Genomic DNA, 26,000 nt, shown 5'->3' with positions numbered 1-26,000 from the left:
AGCAGCGGATTCCGAGGATGTCTCTGCTATTTGCTTTTTCTTTTTTTAAACTATTCCTGCTGACAAAAAGTTTTGCAGAAAAAAAAAGCAGTTTTGAGCAGGAATAGGTTTCCGACGCGTTGTTTGCATTGAAAGCGTTTCTTTTGACAAAGATTGTTTCGAAAAATGCACTAGTGGTGCCCATGTGTAGCAGCGTCCGTTAAAACGCGAAGTGCTAGCCGGACGGGCCATTTAGGCCACTAGCATAAGCGCCTGGAGTCGCTTGATTTTTAAGGCGGAAGCCTTTAATGCCTCATCGTTGTAAGCAGAAGTTGTCGACAGAAAATGTCACGCTTTTCAGTTGGTCGAAACGGTCGTGACGTCACAGTGCGCGAATTTCAAAGGGGGCCAATTGCACTTTGGCTGCTAACCATGCAACCAATTAAAGGGATCGTATAATGATGCTCCAAGTTAGTGGGACTTACTTAACCAATTAGCCTTTCTAGTCAGACCAGATAAACAAATAAAACAGAGTAGGAAATTTTCCGAGCTTGAGAATCGAACCCCGGTCTCCGGAGTGCGAGACGAGCACGCTACCACTTCGCCATGCCAGCTCGATGATTTGGAATGAACAAAGGTGCGACTAGCGACGGCGGTGTCTTCGTTCACTCCCATCTTCCTCCCTTCCCGTTACGGCGAGGTTTAGGTGTACATCGAGATATGAGAGACAGATACATTTCCTTTCTTCAAAAAACCATTTTCAAAGGCGCGTGTACTGAATACGGTGTCTTCGTTCACTCTAATATCCCTCCCTTCTTCCCGTGAGGTTCAGGTGTCCACCGAGATACGCGTGACAAATTCATTAGAGAGTTTTAGTACAGCGTTAGCGTGATAGCGGACCTAAGGGAAATTACATTAGCGTGCCGCAAGCAACTTATCCCCTCAGAGAGTTTTAGTATAGCGCTTTGAAAACGCTAAACGCCATCTGCTTGACATGGATGCCAACGGTCCTTCTAAAATGGTTGACATTGCCGCTAACTTGCCAAAGTACAATATTTCCGAGTTTTTCAAACGAATTATTAGTGCAGCGTTCATTTTCGTCTGCAAAATGACCCCGAAATTGAAATAAAATGAAATGAAAATGTAAAATAGTGGCGCCATCTAGTAACGGCAATGTTAACTACAAGCCGTTGGAGCAAGAAAATTTGCCATCACATGACGTCTAATGTTCAAAAACTTGAGGAAAATTTAATATAAACTCTCTTTACATAATTCAAGTCCATAAAACACCGCGAAAAACCTCCAAATCTATTTTTGTCTCGTTCCAAACGTTTTTGCTAGGTTTCTGCTGAGTTTCGGGCCGTTGCAGACGGTAGCAGTGCAGCTTGAGGTTCCATTAGGCTTGCGCGCTCCAGAATCGAGAGCGTATCTCAAAAACTGGGCTGAATTGCAGCTTAAACTTTATCGTGGAAGCAAGGTAAGTCATAGCGGAAAGCAAAAACACCAGTAGTTGCCGGTAAACATGCCGACCGAAATCGCAAGAGCTGCTGAATCGGTTGAAGCGGGCGGCTGTCGCTTGAAAGGACGCCGCCATGTTTCCACGCTAAGGCCGCAAAAGCCGCAACGCTAAATTCTGAAAATGCCTGCGTACGCTAACGCTATTTCCCCGTTAGCGTTGTGCGCATGCGCACTCTGGACCCGCTATTCCGCTATGCACGCAATTACGCAAAGCCCGCAATACTAAAACTCTCTATTTCCTTTCCTCAAAAAACCATTTTCGAAGGCGCGTGTACTGAATACCGTGTCTTCGTTCACTCTCACGTCCCTCCCTTCTTCGGATGAGGTTCAGGTGCCACCGAGATATGCGAGACAGATTCATTTCCTTTCCTCAAAAACAAATTTGCCGATGAGCACGGCCATGTTCCGCCACGGCTTGACTAGCAACCCAAACCGCAGCCTCATGGACGAGTTCAGGCGTCTAAACGAGCATCGCTTGACTACAATCACCCAGCGGTGCAATGCGATCATGGAAGCATCACAGCTTCCACTAGCTTGTGTGAATGTACGTTCACTGTCGCTACACGGTCAAGACGTCGCACATGACCATGTCTTGGCTCGGTGCAAGGTTCTCTGTCTAACTGAAACATGGATGAATCCCTTGGTGGCACCAGTTGAGATCAAAGGCTTTCACTACGTTACAGGAGCAAGTCGTGCTTCCAACCAAGCAGCGGGAGTTGCCATTTACGCGCACCCAGACGTCAACCTAACACCGCTACAGTTTCACGACTTGCACTTTGATGTGGGGAAAGTGTGCGGGGTCAAGCTCGAAAGTGGACTTAACGTGGTGTGCGTCTACTTGTCACCTCACATATCCCAACGGGCTGGCCATGAATTCATGGGACGAGTGCTACCAAGCTGGTTCCAGTTTGGCCCAATGATAGTGGTAGGAGACTTCAACCAGCATGCCAGAACGCATCAAGACTTCCTAGATGGAATGCAGAAATCTCTGGGTCTGCACTTGTCTACTCCACGGGACAAAGCTACCACCAAGTACGGAAGCTGCTTGGATTTGGTCTTCAGAACCCACCCCAGCGTCAAAGATCTAGACTACATATCACTCCACTTCAGTGACCACAAGGCGGTAGTAGTCGACGTAGACCCGATCAAACATAAAGAATTCACCGGGCATGAGCCATCTGCGGTGCGGAAATCTCCCACGACCTAAACTTTGAGGAAGTTGTGGATACAGCCGAAGTCGAAGAAGCAGATAAAGAGACGCATTAGGGGAGAAGTGAAACGCACCTCTGAAAGTGTGTAGTTTTAATGCGCAGTTAAAGTATACAGCCAAATAAAACACTAGTCAATAACAAACAGTCTCTCAGTCAATGCCTAACAGTGCTCCAGGAAAGGCTTCCGCCTTGAAGCAGTTTAGTGCGCCAAAATGCCCCCTGAACTTTTTTTTGGAATTTGGGTAATTAAGGTGACTTTGGCTTCGATGTTGAGCGAATCTTTGCGGGGATATGCAAGGTGACGGCAGTATGCTGCTATGCAGAATGAAATGTTGTGGTCATTACGAATCGGAATACATCACAAAAAGGGGAGTCTCAAAGGTAATGCCGATAGCTTAAATTGAGGTCCCTAGCGCAAGAGTCAGCATCATAGTTGCAGTTTACTGGTGGTTTTTCTTCCTGATGTAGGATTTTGAACCAATTGGTTTTATTTATTGTTTTAAATTGAGATGCGCTTTGTGGTGTAATGTGCCGATTTGTGGGCATTTTCTCAGTGCTGCGGAACTACTCCCAGGGATTAATTGGCTTTGTAAGAGGGAAAGAGCCTGGCATCGCTTAGTGGGGATTGTGTCGTGCTTGCTGACTGAGCGGTTGGGTTTTCGGCGTGGTTCTAACGCTAGCGGAGCACGAGTCACTTTGCAGTGCCCTTTGGGAACCTGCACATGTGAAGGCAGACTTCGGGGTGCGCTGAGCTCCAGAACCGCCGAGAGACAACTGACTCCGGTTGAGACCAGCCTCAAGCGACCTCCCTCCGGACAGCGGATGCTGTCCCCTGTCCATCGGGATCTCCTTCCCCCGGCGGGGCAGTCTGTTACGTCTCGCCTTTGTCGTGGGGAAGACAACGACATGGCAGCAGCGAAACGCCGACAAACCCCGAGACGCGCGTTGGGTGAGCGCCTGGATTGCCACGGAAGCCGCGTCCGTCTGCCCGGTTGAGCGAGCGTTTCCCGTACACCGAGTGTGAACGCGCGTTCGAAATGCGCGCGAACGCCGCTCATGGACATTCCGGCGTCTGCGCTACGTGGATGGCATCGTTCCCCTCTCCCAGCGCGTGACGACGGCGTGATCTCTCGGGAGTGAGTGAGTGCGTGTGTGTCTGTGATTGGTGCCAGTGAGAACTTCCCTTCCCCTGCAGGCCCGGCCCCCATCTAGGGACCCTAGGGAAGGGAACTCTTAAAAACGCCGGCAGCGGCACGGCCGAAGAGCTCTTTGTCTTTGAATGATCTGCTGATGAGCTGTCGTGATGCAGCGTTCCTGCAGCTCACTTGCAAATATGAAAATTGCTGTATAAAGTCCTCTTTCATTGTCTTTTTCCAGCAGCCTCGTCTCAGACGTCCCTCAATTCTCTCTCCCGCACACGACCATGCTGCCTCGTCTGTAACAAACTGGTGGCAGCGGTGGGGTGCTGCTACCTCATCCTTAACAAACTAGTGGCAGCGGTGGGGTGCTGCTACCTCGTCCTTAACAAACTGGTGGCAGCGGTGGGATGCTGCTACCTCGTCTGTAACAAACTGGTGGCAGCGGTGGGATGCTGCTACCTCGTCCTTAACAACACTGAGAAGTCACAATACCACAGCGCCCATTGCACATGGAAGTACGCGTGCGCACAAAAAACGGCCGCATACTCGATATTCTTCTCAGAGGAGCCGGAGAAACCAAAGTTCAGTATATCTAACTGGTCTCGTGGAGTCCCTGTTGAACACCTGTGAGCACTAGATACAGGCTTTCGCCGCTGCTTGACCACGGGTATGCGGCAGTATGAAGTGGTTGAAGTTATTCCTAGGTTTGCAAGAGTGACCCCTTCTTTCTTAGGCGTGCCCGAGCTGGTGCCGATTTGCACCAGGAGCATGAATATATCCGGAACGTGAAGACCATGCAGGACAGCGTCGTGGGGGCCTACGTAATAGAAAATATTCCGAGGTTCTAACAGCGTCAATTCAAACACGAATAGCACCCCTGAGTCGCGAATACAAGCGCAATACAAGCGAATACAAGCCACTGCCGAAGACCAAAAAGGGACATCGGTTGATACTTCCAACACAGAGGTCTCATTGCCTTAGAAAAAAAATAAATCACTCTAATATTCATTCTTCATCAAGATAAATCACCTAATTTCTCTGTTTGACCCCGCCGCGGTGGCTCAGTGGTTACGGCGCTCGGCTGCTGGCCCGAAATACGCGCGTTCGATCCCGGCCGCGGCAGCCGAATTGCGATGAAGGCGAAATTCTAGAGGCTCGTGTACTGTGCGATGTCAGTGCACGTTAGAAAACCCCACGTGGTCGAAATTTCCGGAGCCCTTCACTACGGCGTCCCGCATAGTCTGAGTTGCTTTGGGACGTTAAAGCGCAATAAATCAATAAGCCAAATAATTTCTCAGTTCACCTCTGAAGCGACTTCTTCATTTTCACCTGACGCTGCCGTATATGTTAAACCTAAGACGTCACATGCATATTGTTCAAACTACGCTCAAGTTACATAAATAAGCCCTTTACGCGAGAGATTGCTTCAGAGTAGGCCACGTACTTTCTAGGAATATCCTTATCTGAACAACTTCGACCACTACGAGAGCAACCCTGTACATGAACGTCAGTGTGATGAGTGTCTCGGCGAGAGTAAACAAGACTTGCATGCTGCCCCTTCGGTCAATTCCGTTTTGCTATCTTGGATGTGGGCGTTGTTGTCTCTTTTCAGAGCCGGCGCTCGGGGCTTGATAGTTGCATTGCCTTATACGGGCCACCTGCAACCATGAGAGAGGGCTTTGTAGTGGCCGCTAAGGCAATCAGCGCTGGAACTAGGCCAATACATGTGATAGCCCTCAGAAGCCGCCTTCATGGAGCGCACGTGATATTCAGAACACCTGATCATACAATGATGGAGCGCTATAGAAGGCCCACACGAAAAAAGCGACCAAAATGCTTTCTAAAGCAAAAGGACTTCTTAGCACCTATGCTCCTTGGCCACGAGACACGCTTCAGTCAAGATATCCGAATAACTTGCGATCACCAGCGGTCGCGCAAAGTGCGCAGCGATCTCAGTACGCAAATACTTTCATATATTGACTCAACTGCCGCATAATGTCCGGAAAGAGAACCGAACCTGTGACATGCTTACTACAGTAAAGGAAGTTCTTTCCTCGGAACTGTGAAAACACGAGTAGCTTATGTGGGACTCCCATTTCAACTGAGGTAGCAGAGAGGTTTTGCAGCGCCTATGGCATCACTGTCTTCCTAATGTCAAGTTTTAACGGGAAACTGAAAGGGGCAAATAATGGACTCACACGGAACAAACCACAAGCGCTGCGATTGCAGAGGAAAGTATTTGGGCACTAAAAGCTTACTTTCAGCAAGTTAGATCAAGTTTCTTGTAAACGTTGTGCAAAAGAACAACCAATGACGACACAGAACTAGACGAAACTAGCTATAAGTACAATACCCGCGGCGACCTCTTCCCCAGTAAAGTTAGCGCCGGCCTCGTCTAGCTATGTATCTTACTGTTCTTTTTTTCGCTCTGTTTACGAGTGTTTAGGCATAATGTAACAGATTGGAAGAAGGCATTTCATAGCGTTCTTCTCCTTCAGAAATGTTAAGAATCAATTGGGCATATCGGTTGATTGGCTGTCGCCTTCAGTAGGACTCAAACTCCACACCTCCCACATACAAAGTGCATGCTCTTTGACTGAGCCGTAGTCGCGAACAGCCAGCGATTCAGACCTATCACGGCACCAGGGGTATTGTAGGTTTGTAGGAGCTTTGTAGGACGAAAGGTCTCAAATATTTTGGAACTTCAGTCCGTACGCTAGCGTAGCTAACAAACAGGACGCGACAACCAAGGTAGTGAATTCGCCAGTGAATAATTTACTTTAAGAGCACGAAGAGTACAGGCGCTAGAGCTGTAAGAAGGGCATACAGAGAAACAGAACACACCCACCAGAATAAAGAAACTGGAATAGAACAGGGGAGGCCAAACTAGGAAGAAGGGTGAGAGAAAAAGACAGCCTTAAGAAGGATAATGGTAATAACAGGCTAGTTTTCTGTACGGAGAAAAGCTGACTCTGATTAGTTATGGACACGCTGCGTGACAACTTTCGCAGATCTGTTGAATGGCTTTCAATTGCTGAATGCACTGTGAGTGAATAGTAATGAAACAGAGGCTCCTAGGAAACTTTCACCGAAAGTTTTTCTCTCTGTGGTCTTCCTTGTCCATTCGTCTCTTCGTTATTTTCACAGCGCTAATCATCCTTGCAATGCCTTGATTTGTTTTGGCACCGGTTCATCTTTTCATGATAAATAAGGCAGTGTATGCGGCAGGCGTGCAACTTCCTCGAGTTAATTTTTTATGTAAAATAAAGTCACTGACCCCCCCTCTCGTGCAGCGATGTTGATATACTTGGTGGTTTTTGGAACGTAGAATATTTAAAAGAAAGGAAGCATGGTTTAGATTCATTTTAGTTCAATAATGGCTGCGTTTGGGCGAGTTGGTTAGACATGTTAAACCTGGAAAGCGCAATAAAAACAACGGACAACAGAAAAGACAGACACACGAGCGCTTTTGTCTGTCTTTTCTGTTGTCCGTTGTTTTTATTGCGCTTTCCAGGTTCATTTTAGTCTTGGGGCTATATTGTGGGCTACGGCGAGTACCAGGTGAGAGGCAGAATGCTTCAATTAGTCGCTAACTGACTAAATGCGTTATAAACCTTCCTAATTTTTTCCCTGGTGGTGTGCTTTGTTTGCAGAATTGCCGATCGTCCTCCAAACAGTCTGGGCACAGAAAAATTTTATAAACAAATTTTAGCGCGCGATGCGAGGCCAAAAAACGTCTTCGAGGTATGGGGCTTCACACTGCATCTAAGCGGCAATGAGCGCTTCTGACATCGATCGCTCTGCCCTGCCCTTTGCATAACACTTTGGGCGTTACCTGGGGCCTAGAATAACCGATAATGTCTGCCTTCTTCGGTTAGCTCTGGGGCCTCGCGATTTCGCGCCGTGTCACATCTTAATGCGCACTGTCATTGCGATTGCAATCCGTCCTCAAGATTACTGCCTGGTCACTGTCGTCTTTTAGAGCACCCGAAAACAAAGACAAACATCATTTTCAAGAGCTGAGTGCGTGACGTGAACAGCTGCTTTTGCATTGGGAAAGCACCTCTGAGGTATAATCTGACTTGACGCCCTGGTTGGAAAGCCTTGAGCGTGAAGCCCCTGTGTGATAAACGTTACTACAAGCTGCGGTTTTGCAACAGCTCTACGTCCAATTAGACTTTCTTTTCTGTTCAAGGCCTTATTTTCCTTACGGCCAAAAAAAATATGAAATATTTCGATAATTCAGGTTTCACCCGTGCTAAGAGACTACATGGAGTCCATAGTGACCCTATAGGATCTCACTGCTAGCTTGTTGACAGCGCGTGCAAAGTTCAGTGCCTGATAAATTTTCCTACTGAAATAATATTTGTTAATCGCTTGCTACAGTCAACTGGCCCGTTTTAAAACCTACTTAGAGCAGTGTCACTTAAGTCATCAGCCACCGAAAGCAAGAAGCATAGGGGTTACTTTTTATTTTTTTTTATCATATTGGTGGTGTTAACCCGAGATCAATAGTGTAAATATTCAATCACTAAAAGATAATTGATAATAAAGAACAAGAAAAAGCAGCCACGCCGCGAGTAGGATCCGAGCCCACCACCTCCGAACTTCGGGTCTGCTTCTGTACCAACTGAGCTACGGTGACGCCTGTCCAAGCTTGTGCTTTCCGGGGTACTTATGTGTAGTGCAACCGAAGCTTGAAAGTGTCCACCAGCGCCATCCTCGATCTTAGCGCCGCACGTAGTACGTCCTGTAGACCCTCGCAGAAGCCTCAGTCAGCTTCTGTCGGCCTGATCTCTGTACTCACATGTATTGCTCGACGCTCTTCAACACTCCAGGCCCAATTACTGTTAGTTAACGCATTCAAAAGGCGAACAAGAGCTCAGTGATGATATCCTAAGAGTGCCAAGAAACCAGTAGAGAATATTGCAGATGCACTTCAAAGAGATCACTAAGTAAATAAATGGACACATAAGAGAGCATTATATACCCATAGGCCACAGCCCAGTGCGATAAATAGGTGTATAGTGGCCCGCAAGAAATATTACAACATGCCAAATGTATAATGTGCTCCAAATAGGACCTTTACAATTGGCTGAAAAGTATTGTTTGAATTATGATTGCTTCTTTTTTTTTTGTGAAATCACTTCATTCATACAGGTTGGACGGAGCCTAATATGACATTGGTTGATATGAATGTATTTGTCATGAGAGGTCATACACCAGAATTTCTTCGAAAAACTGAAACTTTAGGCGAAAACGACTAAGTATATAAACCGAAATTCTATGAAATATATGGATATTGCTTTTTTTGGATCTTCGCCAATCGAGTAGTGTTTGGTATTTGCAATAGCAAGTAAACTGGACTTTTCAGAGATCGTACTGAATTGCTTCTTTTTGCTGTGCATTCTTCACCAGGTGTGCGAAAGAGATCTCGAAGACCACTGTTACCAGAAACAATACGCCATGATGACGAAATAGAGGCAGAATAATAGAAGTGCGAAGGTTAATTAGCAGCCTTGAAGGTGATGTGTGAGACTATTTTTCAAGGATGCCTAGCATATTTATCCAAACAGTCAGCATAAAAGGAAGGTCCAGAAGAAAAACAGGCAAAATGTGAGCTTGAAACTTCGACAGATCTATTACTCGATGTATACGTTTGAGCAAGAAAAGAAGGATGAAAATGTAAGCCACTTTTACGGCCTTCTTACCTCAATGCAGCGCATACAAGCGTCAAACTTTTGTAAAAGACTGGACAGAAGCAAAGGTATAATGTTTCTCAGCCTCGTTGGGCACTGTTTCTCTAAACTTTAGGACATCATTACTATAACGTCTGGCCTCTCTGACTGCGGCATTCAAATGCACTAAAATTACAAGAATATCATGCGAGCAAAGTCCTCAACTAGTGAACTAGTGAAGGCTTACAAGCCTTCAGGAGCATACGATCAACACAGCAGCAGATGATACTCCAAGGGTAGCAAGTTTGAGGCAATCATGGCGCAAATTGGCCCCCTTCTCAAGGCTACTTTTTTAGCTGTACCACTTTCAGTCTCATTATTTGCTGAGAGGCTTGTCGCCTAGCATAGCTAATGTCCACATTAGTTTTCAGTTTTTAAATCTCAGAAAATGAAATTACCCTGAGTGCTGTGATCTAGAATATTTCGCCTATATGTACGAGTTATGTAAATTGCAAGCTTTTCGAAAGCGCATTATTTTGATGCGCAATTTGTTGGAGCGCAGCGCATGGTGCAATTACATTTTCGAAGTTATAAAAATTCATATGGGTATTACTTACGAACTGCTACATGCCAGTTTGAAAATAAGGAGACCAGAATTAACAATTTGCTCGATATTAGTTAACCAGCTTACAAGGACGTCTAAGCTGTATTCTGTATTCTAAGCTGTAAGCTGTATGCCGAAAAATCCCGGCTCAAACTCAAAAAGCCTATTTTTAAAATGGCAGAATATCTCAGATGAAACGCCCAGTATAAGCAAATGTTTGCCAGTGAACGTTGGTTCGTCTTCTGTTCCTCTGACCAACATGGTGTGGCAACGTACCTTCCAGCTCAGGTGTACACAAAACTGCGCAAAATTCTCTGAACAAAATTCAAAGAAAGCATTGAGGACAACAGTTTGCTGCAGCAGTCACTGAAGGACAGAGTAAAAGATCACCTCGCTCTTCAGGCTAACTTTAATACGCAGAAAAAGTACATAACGCGTGTCAAACACCGCATACAAAGCGACAATGGGAACTGAATATTTTAAATACTGAAAGGTCAGACTACTGAAATAAGGTGCAACCTCAGGTTTACTCGGGTACATACTTTGCGGTCGAACAGCTCGTTATAATATCGCGTTACTCACGAGAGCTAGTATTCGTTATTTCACGCTACTAATGATAGTCATACATAAATGACCGCTATTCAGATACCAGCCGCGCATCAAGTTACCTAACGCTGTTCATAGCGACATCAGTACAGGCACTCCGAGAGATAATGAAGTAATTTATAGCGCAAAGGTGTAAATAGGCCTGACGGATAAATCATTGATTTCGGCTTTTACAGTGCGCCCTTAAATAGCAGCTGCATAAGTGCAAAGCTGACGCAACTAATGCACCAGCGTAGCTTTTTTCGAAACTAATGGCTGGCCTTGCAAACATTTGTCGTGCTATGTGCCGCTTTTGTCGGTGCTTCTAAAGACGGCTCGTATGCTGATTGAAATCATATTTTTGTTACAAAATTAAGCAGCTCTTCACACAGGACTGCCCATAGAGCATCGCTAAACTCTGCCTTTTCATGTGAACTTCGCCAACAGTCCAGTGACCGGATTATTAATAGAATGCAAAACTCGCCCGTGCATTGAAATTTTGCTACATTCTAAAAACTGCAGGAGGAAAATCGTGCACAGCACTTCACAGCGGCACGTTTAGTAGCCCGAAGTGCTACCATGACATCATCCCCCAATCATTCCCGTTTTAGCTCGCTTATAGTGAACAATGAAATCACTTCCAGTCCACCCCTTTACCCCTCTTCGAGTGGCCCAAAAGTCTCTTTACCTTTAATGACTTGTAATCAACGCCACACAGAATTACCCTGACGACAACATTCAACCACAGCATATTGTCTAACATGTGCGCTTTCAAAAATAGAAGAAATTGTTTTCTTTGATATTTCTGTGAGCCGCCGAGTGTCTCTCGATTAAGCTAAACTGAGGTTAACTTCACCGAATTTTTTTTCTGCTTTCTCTCTGCGGCCTTTTTTTTCGGTAGCAATGACTCATTATTCCTGCGAAAAAAGCGCTTGAAAATTTTGCCGACCCTAGTTTCCACCTTGGGACGTCTACAGTTTTAAGCGAATGACCCTGTAGCGTAGCCTCCGGCACCAACGCTTAAAAAGGAGAAGCGTCGACGTATCCAACTTATTTGCGAAATCAGCGGCTGATGAGGAAAATCCAGCTTAATTAATTGTAAGACATTTTATTCGCCGGGAAGAGCTTGGTAAGAGGTCGCGTTAAGTGGTCGAGAGTACGCAGCCCTCGACGACTTTGTCAGCCCACTCCACCGCCAAAACTTGCGTTCCGGGGTTAGAGCTAGCCAGCACGGTCTCCCACCGATCGAGAAAAGGAGCGGTAACTAGATCACCCGGAGGTGGCTCTATTTTGCAGTGCCACAGGATGTGATCGTAGGTGGCTCGTTGGCCACAGTGTTTACAGTTTGGGTTGTAAAGATCTGGATAAATGTGCGCGAGGAGTGATGCGGTGCGTATCGATCTCCTCTGTAGACGACGCCACGTAACCTCTTGTTCTTTAGTCAGGCTTTTGTCCGGAGAGGGGAAAATTCTCCTCTCTAGTTTAAAATGATTGGTGAGATCATGATATGTGATCATGGAGTCCTTCGTGAAATTCAGGGAGTCAGACTCATCCACTGCCCAGTCAACGAAACCTCGGGCTTTATGTGGGCTGCTTCGTTCCCCGGATTCCCCAAATGGGCTGGGACCCATATCAATTCGGAATAATTTGGTGAAAATTTGGTTGCCTTAAGGATTCTAAGGGAGGTGTTTCTAATTCGCCCTTTTGCGAAATTATTGATACCCGTTCTGGAATCGCTGAGGATGATGCTCTCTTGGGTATGCGCTAGGGCGAGGGCTATAGCAGCCTCTTCTGCCGTTTCAGATGATTTCGTTTTGTTGCCGAGATGATGTGGTCACCATTCTCGTTCACAGCCACAACTGAAAAGGCATTGGTATGTTTGTATAATGCCGCATCTACATAAACTGTGCCAGTGCACTGTCCGTATTTATTATGTAAGGCTTTGGCTCATGCTTGTCTTCTACCCTCATGGTGCAAGGGGTGCATGTTTATGGGGAGTGGTTTGATTAGTTGGCCCGTCCTATAGTCGCGGGGTAAGTCTACATTAGCATCTTTAGTCGTAAGTTGAAAGTCAATTCCGAGCCTGGTAAGAATACTCTTGCCAGTTCTGGAATTGGCTAATCTCACTGTTTGAGCCATTAAATGGGCTTCTTTCAGTTCATTGTAGGTGTTATGTATTCCTAACCTCATAAGCCTTCCGGTTGAGGCATTTAGTGGGAGTCCTAACGCAGCCTTATAGGCCTGCCGTATCATGCTAATCAATTTGTCCTTTCCTGCTTTCGCAAATTTGAGATAAGGGGTGGCATAGAGTATCCTGCTTAGCGCAAAGGCCTGCACTAGTCGGCATAAATCTCTTTCCCTCACCCTTTGTCTGCGATTAGCTATGCGGCGGATTACTCGCGCCGTCGCTTCTACCGTGCGTTTTAGCTTAGTGAGTGTGTCAGTATTCTTTCCATTTGTTTGTAAATACTGTTGCGGGAAAGAATATATTTACAGATATTTACAAATAGACAAGAACAGCTGCGAGCGGCACCGAGAACATAGTCCGGACTTCGTTGTCGTCTTCTACTCTTGACACTCGTGCCATCGCTCTTTGTCGTCGTCGTCTACCCGCATCAGGACCCACGGCTGCTGAAACGCCGTCTCGGCGTTAGGGCGGTGACGTATGAGCGTCGTGATAAGGTTTAAGGCGACAGACGCGGACGATGTCGGTGGTGGCGCCAGATGACGATGGCGAGGTTTCAAGGGAAGCACAATTTCATAGTTCACGTCGGTAACACGGCGCACGACACGGTAGGGGCCACGGTAGTGCGAAAGGAGCTTCTCGGAGCGACCGACGCTGCGAGAGGGCGTCCAGAGAAGGACGAGTGATCCTGGGGTATATTCGACGGCCTGGTGACGGCGGTCGTAGGCTGACTTCTGGGAAACTTGAGAGGCTTGGAGCCTCCTACGTGCTATTTGGCGCGCCAGCCTGGCCTGGGAGATGGCGTCCCGAGCGTAAGCAGTGGTGGGGGCTGAAGAAGGTGGCATGAGTGTGTCCAAAGGCAAGGTGGGATGCCTACCAAACAAAAGGTAGAAAGGAGAATAGCCTGTTCTGTCATGAAGGGAAGAGTTATATGCAAATGTCACATAAGGCAAGGCTGCGTCCCAATCTCGGTGGTCTGGCGATACGTACATGGCTAGCATGTCGGTGAGCGTGCGGTTGAACCTTTCCGTAAGCCCATTGGTTTGTGGGTGGTAAGCTGTCGCGAGCTGGCGTTGCGTGTCACACGAACGAAGAATGTCGTGAACTACTCTAGATAGAAAATAACGACCGCGGTCGGTGACCAGTTGACGAGGGGCGCCGTGGTGAAGGATGACGTCTTGCAGAAGAAAATCGGCGACATCGGTAGCGCAGCTGGACGGCAAAGCACGCGTGATGGCGTACCGAGTCGTATAATCAGTTGCGACAGCGATCCACTTGTTGCCGGAGAGGGACGTCGGAAAAGGGCCAAGAAGGTCGAGGCCAACACGGTGAAAAGGTTCCGGAGGTATGTCGATGGGTTGCAGAAGACCGGCAGGCAAAGTGGAGGGCCTTTTCCGACGTTGACACAGGTCGCAAGCGGCCACGTAACGCTTGACGGAACGATAGAAACCAGGCCAAAGGAAGCGATGCCGCACCCGAGCGTACGTGCGGGGCACGCCAAGGTGACCGGCTGTCGGCAGATCGTGCAGTTCTTCAAGGACATAAGAGCGTAAACGTTGGGGTATCACGAGCAGGAGCGGAGGGCCATCGGAGCGTAGGTTTCGGCGATACAAAATGCCGTTCTGGAGCACATAAAGGATCAGAGACGGAGATCGGTTTGCAGAACGGATGCCATCAAAGATAGGACGTAAAGATGAGTCGTGGCGCTATTCGTTGGCAATATCGGCAAGATCGGAGATAGCTAAGAGGCAGGGCAGGGTCTCAGCGTCCTCTAGGTCAGGTGGTTCCAGAAGGTATCGGGATAAACAGTCAGCGTCCTGGTGATGGCGCCCTGACTTGTACACGACGGAGTATGAGTATTCTTGGAGGCGCAATTCCCAGCGACCAAGGCGACCGGTGGGATCTTTTAGTGAAGACAGCCAACAGAGAGCGTGGTGATCAGTGACAACAGCGAATGAACGGCCGAACAGGTAGGGTCTGAATTTAGCTACTGCCCAGACAAGGGCAAGACACTCGCGGTCAGTAATGGTGCAATTTTGCTCTGCGGCTGAAAGTAGGCGGCTGGCATAAGCGATGACTCGATCTTGACCCTGTTGATGTTGGGCTAGGACGGCGCCGATGCCATATCCGGAGGCGTCCGTGCGAACCTCTGTGGGAGACGACGGGTCGAAATGCGCTAAGATGGGCGGAGTGGTCAGCAAATGGACGAGGGATGAAAATGAGTTCTCTTGAGCAGGGCCCCAGGTAAAGGGGGTGTCGTTCTTCAGAAGATCAATGAGGGGACGAGCGATGCCGGCGAAGTCTTTGATAAAACGGCGAAAAAACGAGCACAAGCCGACAAAGATGCGCACATCTTTCGACGACCTTGGAAGCGGAAAGTCCTTCACAGCTTGAATTTTGATGGGATCTGGGCGTACACCAGAAGCGTCAACGAGGTGTCCGAGAATAGTGAGTTGGCGACGACCGAACTTGCATTTCGATGAGTTCAGCTGAAGTCCAGCGTTACGAAACACTGTCAGGATATTGGAGAGGCGCTCGAGGTGCGTGGCAAAAGTAGGCGAGAAAACCACAACATCGTCTAGGTAACAGAGGCAAGTGGACCATTTAAAGCCACGAAGAAGGGAGTCCATCATTCGTTCGAAGGTAGCCGGGGCGTTACATAGGCCGAACGGCATGACTTTAAACTGGTATAAATCATCAGGCGTCACGAAGGCGGTCTTCTCGCGGTCCTTTTCATCAAATGCAATTTGCCAGTACCCCGATCGAAGATCAATTGAAGAGAAATATTTGGCGCCGTGGAGGCAATCTAATGCATCATCGATCCTTGGGAGCGGATATGCGTCTTTTTTTGTGATGCGGTTGAGGTGCCGATAATCAACGCAGAAGCGCCAGCTGCCGTCCTTCTTTTTCACCAGGACGACTGGTGAAGCCCAAGGACTTGACGAGGGCTCCATGATGTCTTTTGCGAGCATCTTGTCCACCTCTTGATTTATGACGGTGCGTTCGGCGCTGGACACTCCGTACGGACGTCTGCGGAGAGGAGCGGAATCACCGGTGTTTATGTGATGCGTCACCACAGAGGTCCGAGCCAAAACACGGCTATCAAAGTCGAAGATGTCGCGGAAAGATGATAAGAGGCACCTAAGATCGCGAGCTTGCATCGGCGGTAGGTCAGAAGCGATCATGCCGGCGTAGTCGTCCGTTGGGTTCACTGCTGATGGGGCCGCAGGCAGCCGGCATTGCTGCGTGGAAGGTAAGCAGCTGTCCACCACTGATATCACACATTCGGCAGCAGGGCACAGCGTGGCGAGTGAGATGCCTTGCGGGAGCGGTTGGATGGATGAACCAAAGTTCAGGACCGGAAGGTACGCTCGGTTGGCCGACATTCTAAATACAATGTGTGGAAGCGCAATGCTGCGCGTCAGGGCGACGTCAAGTTCCGGAGTGACTACGTAGTGACCATGAGGTACAGGGGGAACAGATGAGAAAGAAATGTAAGTTGCGGCTTGAGGCGGCAGACGCACAAAGTCGACAGCACAAAGACGGTGTATAACTGAGGACGGCGACTCAGCAGAAAGAGGAAGGTCAAGCTGAACAACATCAGTGGCGCAGTCAATGAGGGCTGAATGCTCAGACAGGAAGTCGAGGCCAAGAATGACTTCATGAGGGCACTGGTCCAGAACAGAGAACAGAACGGATGTATGGCGGCCGGATATGGTCACACGGGCTGTGCATAGTCCAACAACATGAGGCGTTCCGCCGTCGGCAACGCGGAGAACGGCTTTGGGTGCAGGGGTCAGTACTTTTCGGAGGCGGCGTCGTAGGGCTGAACTCATGACGGATACGTGCGCGCCTGTATCGATCAGGGCTCGCACAGGCACTCCATCGACATGAATGGCGAGCAAATTAGGTGTGCGCGAAGGGCTAATCGAGGATGTTGGGACTGGGGCTGTACTGCAGCATCACCTCCAGACACTGCAGCGTCTAGTTTTCCGCTTGCGAGCGTCCGTAGGGGCCCGGAGAGGAGCGACGGCGTTGGGGCGAACGAGGCTGTCGACGCAAGGGGAACGGGGAGCGGCTGGAGCGGGGAGTTCTGGGCGCTGGGGCGCTGGATTTTCTGGGGGCGCTGGAGTTTCCCGGTGTCGCAGGTCTTCACATGAAGAAGTCGCAGCCATGTTGGGGAGGCGTGTGTACGGCTGGCTAATACGCTCGCTTTTGGCTTCCTCGAAGCGTCGACATTCCTTAATAATTCCGTCGACTGTAGTGCAGTTCTTGTATACGAGCAAGTTGAAGGCATCGTCGGCGATTCCCTTCAACACGTGGCCGACTTTGTCAGACTCGGGCATGTTGGCGTCAACTTTGTGACAGAGGGCCAGCACATCTTGAATGTAGGACACATAGGACTCCGTAGATGTTTGAGCTCGGGATGGTGGTGGTGGAAAACATTTATGTACAGGTATAATACAGGAGGTTATGCATGAGCTGACCCAGAGGGGGCCAGCCCTTACAAATACTAGGTGGAGGTCCCTAGTTCGGGACCCCAGTGGCATCGGCCGCCGCCCAGGCTCGCGCGACCAAGGCCCGCTGGGCCTGCAGGTCAGAGCAGCCGAGCAGGGTCGCCTCCCAGTCCTCCCGGGTTGGGTTGGGGTGAGGGGGGATAGCAGGGTTGGAGGGGCAGGCCCACACCATGTGGTAGATGTCCGAAGACTTCTCCGCACAGTGCGGACAGCTGCCCGAGAAAGAAGGGTCGAAGTGTTTCAGAGCTGCCGGGCACAGCAAAGTATTAGTATACAGGCGGAGCAGAAGCCGCTCCTCCGCCTTTGACAGACCTTTACACGGGCGGGGATAAAGACCATGGCCAGATTGATAGAGTAAAACGATGTCTTTGAAGGTGTAAGCTGGAATAAATTCGAGTTCCTGATCGTCAGGGTCGGAGGGGAATGTCCGGTGAGAGAGCGCGCGGGCGGCGGCGTCAGCTGCCTCATTTCCCTCAAGGCCCATGTGAGCGGGAGCCCGAACGATACGCCGGTGCGCGGGGTCACCGGTGTAGACGCTGTTTTGAAGAATGCGGTAGGCTGGATACGGTACCCAGCCCTGCTCGACGTTCCGACATGCCCCTCGCGAGTCGGAAATAACTATTTTTGAATTGGAATCAGATGCAGCCAACGCAATGGCGACCTCCTCCGCGTGTGTAATGTCACGGGCTCGGAAAGTAAGGCCGTTCACTGTTTTGGATTGGTGGACGACTGCGGCTGTGTACCATCCCCCATGGTGGGGGCCTGAGGCATCCACGTAGAATACGCCGGGTTTCGATCCATAGTGGCGGGCCAGGGCTTCCGCCCGCGCCAGGCGCCGGCCATTATGGTCCTCACGGTTCATGTTCGCGGGAAGAGGGCGCACGTGGAGGGCGCATCTCCACTGGGATGGAATACGTACGCGCTCTTCCATGAGAGTGGTATGTTGGATGTGTAGCCGGGCAAGGAGGCGGCGACCCGACGATGTATTCGAGAGACGTGTGTATTGGTTAGTCAAGTGGGCTTCCCGGAGCTCCCGAAATGTGTTCACCATGCCTAGGCCCAGGAGGCGCTTGTTGGAGGTGGTCACGGGGAGGCCTAGAGCCAGCTCGGGACGCGAGGTCCTTCTTAGCGGCAAGCGTTCGGCCGAGCGGCCGTCCAAACAATTCGCGGAGTTTCTCTTTGCACACGTCCCAGCTGGTCAGATGGTCTTCGTGCGTCTCATACCAGACCCGGGCGGTGTCTTTTAGATAGAATATTACATTTGCGAGCATAAGGGTCGGATCCCAGCGGTTGTAGGTACTCACTCGCTCGTACATGTTGATCCAGTCGTCGACGTCAGTGTTGTCGGTACCAGAAAATGTCCCAGGGTCACGAGGGGGAGAAAGAACGAGTGACGTCATGGCCGGGGCTGAGGTTTGCTGGGCGGCGTCTTGGGTCATGATGAGTGAAGGCAACTGGCGGCCGCTGCGGAGCTCCGTCGTCGGTAGACGTAGGGGAAATCCGCACCTCCACCAAATATGTTGCGGGAAAGAATATATTTACAGATATTTACAAATAGACAAGAACAGCTGCGAGCGGCACCGAGAACACAGTCCGGACTTCGTTGTCGTCTTCTACTCTAGCCACTCGTGCCATCGCTCTTTGTCGTCGTCGTCTACCCGCATCAATACAACCCCAGTATTCTCATGGATTGTACCTCTTTGACAGATCGTCAATTAATATAGACGTTTATTTGCGGGTGGGAAGTCGTGGTACGCCTACCTCTTTGTTTACGACGGATCACGAAGAGTTGAGATTTTTGCTCAGAACAAGTTAGGCCGGATTCCCATGCGCATGCCTCAATGATGTCCACTGCTGCTTGGAGTGTGTCTTCCAAGTTGCTCGAGCAACATTCTTCTTTTTAAATAAAAGTTTTCTCTCCCTCTCTATGTAGCCTTCGCATCCTTTGGTTACCCAAAGTGTGATGTCATCTGCATAGAACGTGTGATGTAGGTCTCGTATTTGTGCCAGTTTGGGGGGTATTTTGATGAGGGAGAGGTTAAAAAGGAAAGCGGACAGGACAGAGCCCTGTGGCGTTCCTTTACTTCCTAGTGTGATTGTGGCAGACTCTATTGTTGCGACCGTTATCACTGCTGTTCTGTTAGTAAGGAAGGATCGGATGTATTTGTACGTCTTTTCTCCGGGGTTGATTTCTGACAAGTTTGTCAAAATGGATTTGTGGGTGACGTTGTCGAAAGCTTTAATAAGGTCTAAACCCAATATTGCTTTCGCTCCTGTTCCCTCGTCAGCTTCAATTATGTCCTTGTTAAGCTGCAAGAGTATGTCCTGGGAAGATAGTTGGGCCCTGAATCCTAACATTGTTTCAGGTAGGAGGTTCATGTCCTCCGCATAGTTCTGGAGCCTGTAGCCTCTTCTTGCTTTTAAAAGCTCCGCTCTCTGTGATACCAGCTTCTTCGTCATTAAAATGCCGTAATCTTCCTATTCAGCCGAAATTCAATTTATCCTCACTGTTCTTTTTCGGTATGCTTCGTTCTTGGGCCTTTGTTTTGAATCTCGTCGCATAGAAAGTACCTTCCAACGGACACAGCTCCACTGAACTGGAGCACAAAACGAAGTCTTCAAGCCAGTTTCTCTGTGATTTTTGTAAATTGCCTCACAGCGTACGAAGAACAAATGAGGAGGTGGGGCACGCGGCTTCTCTTGTTTCTTCAGAGGTAACTAGGCATCAGCAAAGCTAAAATCTTGTTTGCTAAGCATAGAGTGGCACAAGTCGACACCTGCGGATCCGGCTGTATTAAATAATTTTTAAGCCCCCTTTGGGTGCCGCTGTATGCAAATCATTACTAAATTACCACATCCGTTCGTTTCGCATGCATCCGCATCCACAACGTTCGGCTAAAGTTGTGGCATACAAGTTTACCGCATACGAGAAAGATTTAAAAGAACAGAAGCTCTCGCGCCCCAACTTCTAACAAGGGACAAATTTTGTTTGTAGGTAATGATACTGACCCCGTTTTGTTCTGCAAACGATGCCAGAGTAGTTCTTTTAGTAAATGAATCCGGCTTGTTCAAACTCAGATCATAAATCTACTATTGAGACAATTTTTGTGCACTATAAGGAGCGAGATGGGTCCTCGGTCGTTCCTGCCAAAGCAGGAACCAGTTCTTTCGCTATTAGTAATTTACAAAACCTTATAACTGATGCATATTGGCAGCATTTCTCTCCAATTACTGACTCTTTGAGGCTAACAAAGACCTAGAAATCGGGTGGACAGCAGAGCAGAGAAGCTCGGCTAATGGACAAGCTTCGGAAATTTGGCGAAAGAACATGCCTACGGAATGCGGAAAAGAGGAGCAACTGAAGGCGATTTAAATAAGCACATTTGCTGCCGTGCTTTCAGGGGCTTAGGGCCCTCGGCTACTGAGCCGGAGATCTCGAGTTTTAACCAGACCGCGGCAGCGGCGCTTCGATAGAGGCGAAACGCAAATGCGCTCGTGTCCTGTTCGATGCCAGTGGTGGTGGTGGTAAAACTTTATTTCCCACAGTAGGGGTCCTGAAGGACACTCGCTAGGCACGTTAAAAATTTCTAGGTGGTCGAAATTATTGCGGACTACAGCACCTCTTTCTCTGTTTCTTCTTTCATTCCCATCTTCTTCCCTTCCATTACGGCGTGGTTTGGGTGCCCACCGACGTGTGAGACACTTACTGCGCCAGTTCCTTTCCTCAAAAACCAATTTTTTTAAGTGATGATAATAACGATGATGATGTTCCATGTTTTCTTTAAATGCACTACTCGCATCTTTTTGTTCTGAACGCCGGGAGCGAAATTAAAGAGACACTGAGGATTATCCTATACAGTCTTTGCTCTGTAAAAGTTCATCCTATGTTGCCTTCACTGTGTTGCCTTCACTGTGTTGCTTTCAGACCTGTAGCAAAGAGAAAAAAAATCATTTACTCCGGACAAAACTGCTCTTAAAAAATTCTCTGCTACTTTCAAATTCATGACGTCTAAACTCCACCTGAACTTCCATGTCCTTTAAAGTCCTTTCTTTGACCTCCCTCTTGGCTTTTCCTTGCTGAGTACGACTTTCGTCAATAGAGCATTGGGCAAATGTATGCAGCTGAAACTGGCGGTAGAAAATAACTTTTTCTGCATTTTTCACAAACACAGTAACTTTTCCAATGCAAGTTCTCAGAACCTTTCACCTCAAAATATTATGCTGGCAATTGCTTATGTAAAATTCATAACTACATTCTTGATGGCATATTCTGTGTCAATTCACAAAGCTAATAACGATATTAGATTTCACTCACTGAACAAAAGCACTGGCGGTAACAAAGTTATTGCGTGCCCATACGGGCCACCATCTTTTGCTTTGTAGGAAATCAGACAGAATAAAAAAAACTGTGTCTGTTTGCGTGCTTTAATAGCTGATATGTGCTAAACAGGCTAGCCTACTTCTTTTCATACATAAGGCAACTGTCATTCTTGCTTAATCCGGTAGTGATCTGGAATGCAGGAAACTCATCTTGTTCCCCGTCAACACAAACCTTACGCGCCAGCGTTCTCAACTCTTCGCACCACCATCGACCAGCAGCTATCCTTTTCATTACACCAACTCTTTCAGCTTTCGCAGTCACTAAAACACAAAACGGTAGTCAGCAGTAGGCGCAAACTTCGACGGAAAGCCAAAGTGCTCCCATGTGCCACAGTCCCTCACAGTCCAGGGCCGCCGCCGGAATGGGAGTGTCCGTCAGGCGGTACAGCAGTTTGGCAACACCGCCAGTCACGATGGTCCGCTTTGGCTGCAACGCCGGCACGATGTATACACGGCTTCTGGCTGGGCAAGTCGGGTGGTGTATCATGAACTCGAGACGGCCCCGAGACCGCCACCTTTCCATATCTCTCCACGAGTCGGAGCAAAGCTGCCCATGGAACAACAGCACGACGCGCCCGTCCCGAGTCCCGCAACGCACAGACAAAGACACGTTGAGGCCGCATGCTCTTGACACCGGGCTGTACACCTCTTCGACGTAGTTGCCCGAGTAGTAGTAGACTCGACTGACCCTGAGGGCTAGACGATCTGGCGTCCACGTCACCCGTAATGAGGGTCCAGCTTCGGCGAAAGAGCGAAGGTTGTTACGACGTAAATCAGTGCAGAGGCCGTCACGTTGCCTTGAGTTTACTAATAAGACACCGGAAGGAAGGGTAAGCTGTGGATCGCGGCTTGTATCACTAAAACACCGTTCTTGTTCGGGAATGTGGTTTTCTGCATTACACTAGACACTTTGCGCACTGACCACTGCAGATTCCGCGCGAGGCACATCCGACGACTGTTGACAGCGCAGACATAAATGACAGCATTCGTGAGCCCGCTCACTGGTTGGTGGCAATGAGAGCACACGCCGCTCTATTAGGGCCAGTGCGAGGATAGCCAAAATGAGCAGTTCCTCGGCTCTCGCCGTCCTGTCTAGAGCCTGAACCGTTGCGTCAATAGGGGCCGTTAAACTTGTGCCCTCCTGCGGCTGTCGGTTCATCACAGTCCGCGTCACCCGTGGTACAGGTTCGGCGTTGTCTCTTTCGTTTGTAGTTGTGCGGGCGATGAAATGTAGAAGTCGCCTCGTCGGCATAGGACAGAACGGCAGCGCGCAAGCGATAAGGTCATGCACGTCGAAGGCCCCTGCTTTCGCGGCCAGCCGCGTGCTGGCGACGGGACATCGAAAAGACAACTTCCCTTTGCCGGCATTTTGCATGATCTGTTGCACGCCGTCTTGATCCGCACCAGAAATGCTCCTCTTCGATTTCATAGACGAGGTGGAACTATCCGTGATTATCCCCGATACTCCGCTGCGGTAGCTTGTGTGTGACCTACTTCGCAAGTTGATGAACTGAAACGCTGAAGGTCCTCCTCGGGGACGCCTCCATCGACTCTGACTCTGAAACGCTAACACCTAGGAGCTGGCTCTGCTTACACAAGACAGTCCAGGAGCTGAAGCTCGGTGAATCGTGTGAGTTCTTTTAGATGCCGTCGCTGACTGAGATTTCACGTGCGATCCTGCATTGCTCACGCCACTGCTGCGAAAGACAGAGATAACGCTACCGTGGTAAAGAACTGATAATGCCTTTGGCCGCGGAAGCGTCCCATTATCGAAGTGGCTATCTAACCACTTACGCTTATCCTAAAGCATTGGAGCGAGGCCTGTTTGTAGTCGGACAATTTTCCTTTTGAGCTGAACTCAGTAAGCTGATTATGTCATCCCTCCGACATTTTTAGTTGCTATTCGTCAGCGTGCCGGTTCGTTAGCACTGATTAAGCGTGTTGATGCGTCGTTGCGGTTTTCACTATACTGCACAGCAGGGACGAGATTCGTTTTAGTAGCCTTTACTTTCAGGGGTATGGTCGGTTGTACTCGAAGACTAGTTCGAGCTTCAGTAGTCTCTCAACGTGCCATATTTCGCCATTCAGGACATTCACTAGCCCCACTTTCGTAATAGCACGTTAGGATGGCCTCGTTATTTCAATGAAAACTGTTGGCGGTGAGCTTTAGTAAATGGGTGGCGTGCCATTTCAGTATCTCCTTGCAGACACTTTGATTCTTGCTATATGTGATTGATAGCAAGCATGGACCTAGAGGCTTCTTTGATACTCGCCATAGGTAAGATGAGCTTATTTCAATACTGGTGCGTACTACCACAATTCCCAATGCTGTTTCAAGGTGCCGCGGTGGCTAAGTGATTATGGCGCTGTTAAATTTAATCTTGCTGTTAAATTTGCGAGAAGCTTTCTGTTGGTAACCAAAGCTATATCTTGCTGTCAAACCTTCATTCAAACACAACGTAATGTTTCGCTACACCGTGCTCTGTTGGTAATAAACACCAATTACTATAGTGTGGTCAGAGTTAATACTACAAAAGTTGGAACAGGAAATCGGTTCTTGCAAAAGAAACCAATTCGTTATTCTGCAAATATGATTATTCGTCATCGGCCGAAGCAACACGTAAGATTGGCTTATTGGGGCTTAACGTCCCAAAGGGATTCAGGCTATTGAGACGCCGTAGTAAAGAGCTCCGGAAATTTCGACCACCTGAGGTTCGTTAACGTGCACTCACATCGCACAGTACACATGCGTCTAGCATTTCGCTTCCATCGAAATTAGGCCGCCGCGGCCGGGATCGAACCAGCGTGTTTTGGGCCAGCAGCCGAGCGCCGTAACCACTGACCCACCGCGGCGTGTCGCATATCGTAAGTAATAATTGATATAAAGTATTTTTATGTGAAGCCCCTCGATAATACTTTCTTATATCCCGTCTAATGCACTTTTATGTTTCCTGGCAGCAAGTACCTGCTACCTTTGGTTTACCTTTGGTTAACAACAGTATATTACAATCATTGCAGCGCACATTACTGAATGCTCTTTTCAATATAGAACATTTGCTTTCACACTTAAGACAATAAACACATTTTGTAAGCTAGCAATAAAAATTTCGTGATCCTATAAATTAGGAATGTTTCAGGTGTCAATGCGATTTTCTTTAGCTGTGACTAAGGTATGTTTATGCATTTGGATTCATATTTGCTAGCGCTTAGTGAACACACGGGACAAGAACACAAATACACAGGACAGACGCTAGTCTTCAACTGCCGTTTATTCGAAAAACAATCAATATATAACATCTCAAAACAGCTGAACTCACACATGCGCAGCAGCAACGCCACGCCTCACGAACATCATTTCTTTTTAGAGCGCAGCTCTTTGGCGTCCGTTCCTGGGTTTCGGGTCGTCGTCGGCGTCGGCGTCGGCCTCGTAACCAGCTCCGCCCCCAATGTCACGCTTTTCAATTGGTCGAAATGCTCGTGACGTCACAGTGCGCGAATTTCAAATGGGGCCAATTGTACTTTGGCTAGTAACCATGCAACCAATCAAAGGGATCGTATAGTGATGCTGCAACTAAGTTGTACTGAGTTTAGTTAATTGCTTAATTAATCAATTAGCCTAATTAATATAGAGGAGAATGAAGAGGTCAGAAGAAAAGAAAAGAAAGACGCGCGCCGCAGCGACAACAGCGTCCGCGGAAGGAGACGCTGCTGAAAAAAGAAGATAAGTACGAAGCCGCGTTCCCTCCACCACCACGCACTTCCCCACTCAGTAAGACGTTGCTCGTTTCATATACGTTGTGTCGAACATCCTAGACAGTTCCAACAATTGACAGGTTAATGACAGAACACGATGGATAGAAATACAATAATATAAATATGAAATAGCCTAATTAACCTTTCTAGTTAGACCGCATAAATCAATAAAACCGAGAACGAAATTGGTCGAGTTGGGGAATCGAACCAGGGTCTCCGGAGTGCGATACGAGCACGCTAGCCACTCCGTAATGCCAGCTGAATGGTTTGGAATGAACAAAGGCGCGTCTAGCTAATACGGCGTCTTCGTTCACTCCCATCTTCCCCCTTTCCCTTACGGCGAGGTGCAGGTGTCCACCCAGATATGCGAGAGAGATACATTTCCTTTCCTCAAAAAATAATTTTACCGTCCAGCAAGGCGTACAGCCGAATTGGCGATGGCGTTCTTTGG

General features: G+C 48.5%; 1 protein-coding gene across 1 annotated transcript in view; it reads right to left on the bottom strand.

Moving 5' to 3' along the window:
- The window catches only part of LOC149361824 (uncharacterized), a 73,390-nt gene extending 51,107 nt beyond the window's left edge, over positions 1-22,283 (bottom strand). Inside the window, exon 1 of the mRNA XM_089568163.1 lies at positions 22,095-22,283. Coding sequence (XP_089424289.1) covers positions 22,095-22,283 — 189 coding nt within the window. The remainder of the gene's footprint in view (positions 1-22,094) is intronic.
- Between the last annotated feature and the right edge of the window lie 3,717 nt (positions 22,284-26,000).

This window comes from Amblyomma mixtum, chromosome 2, assembly GCF_055824585.1.
Source record: "Amblyomma mixtum isolate Tamu chromosome 2, ASM5582458v1, whole genome shotgun sequence".
NCBI classification, from domain to species: Eukaryota; Metazoa; Arthropoda; class Arachnida; order Ixodida; family Ixodidae; genus Amblyomma; species Amblyomma mixtum.
Note: the sequence above shows the minus strand (reverse complement) of the source record. Positions and strands in the feature narration are given on the sequence as shown.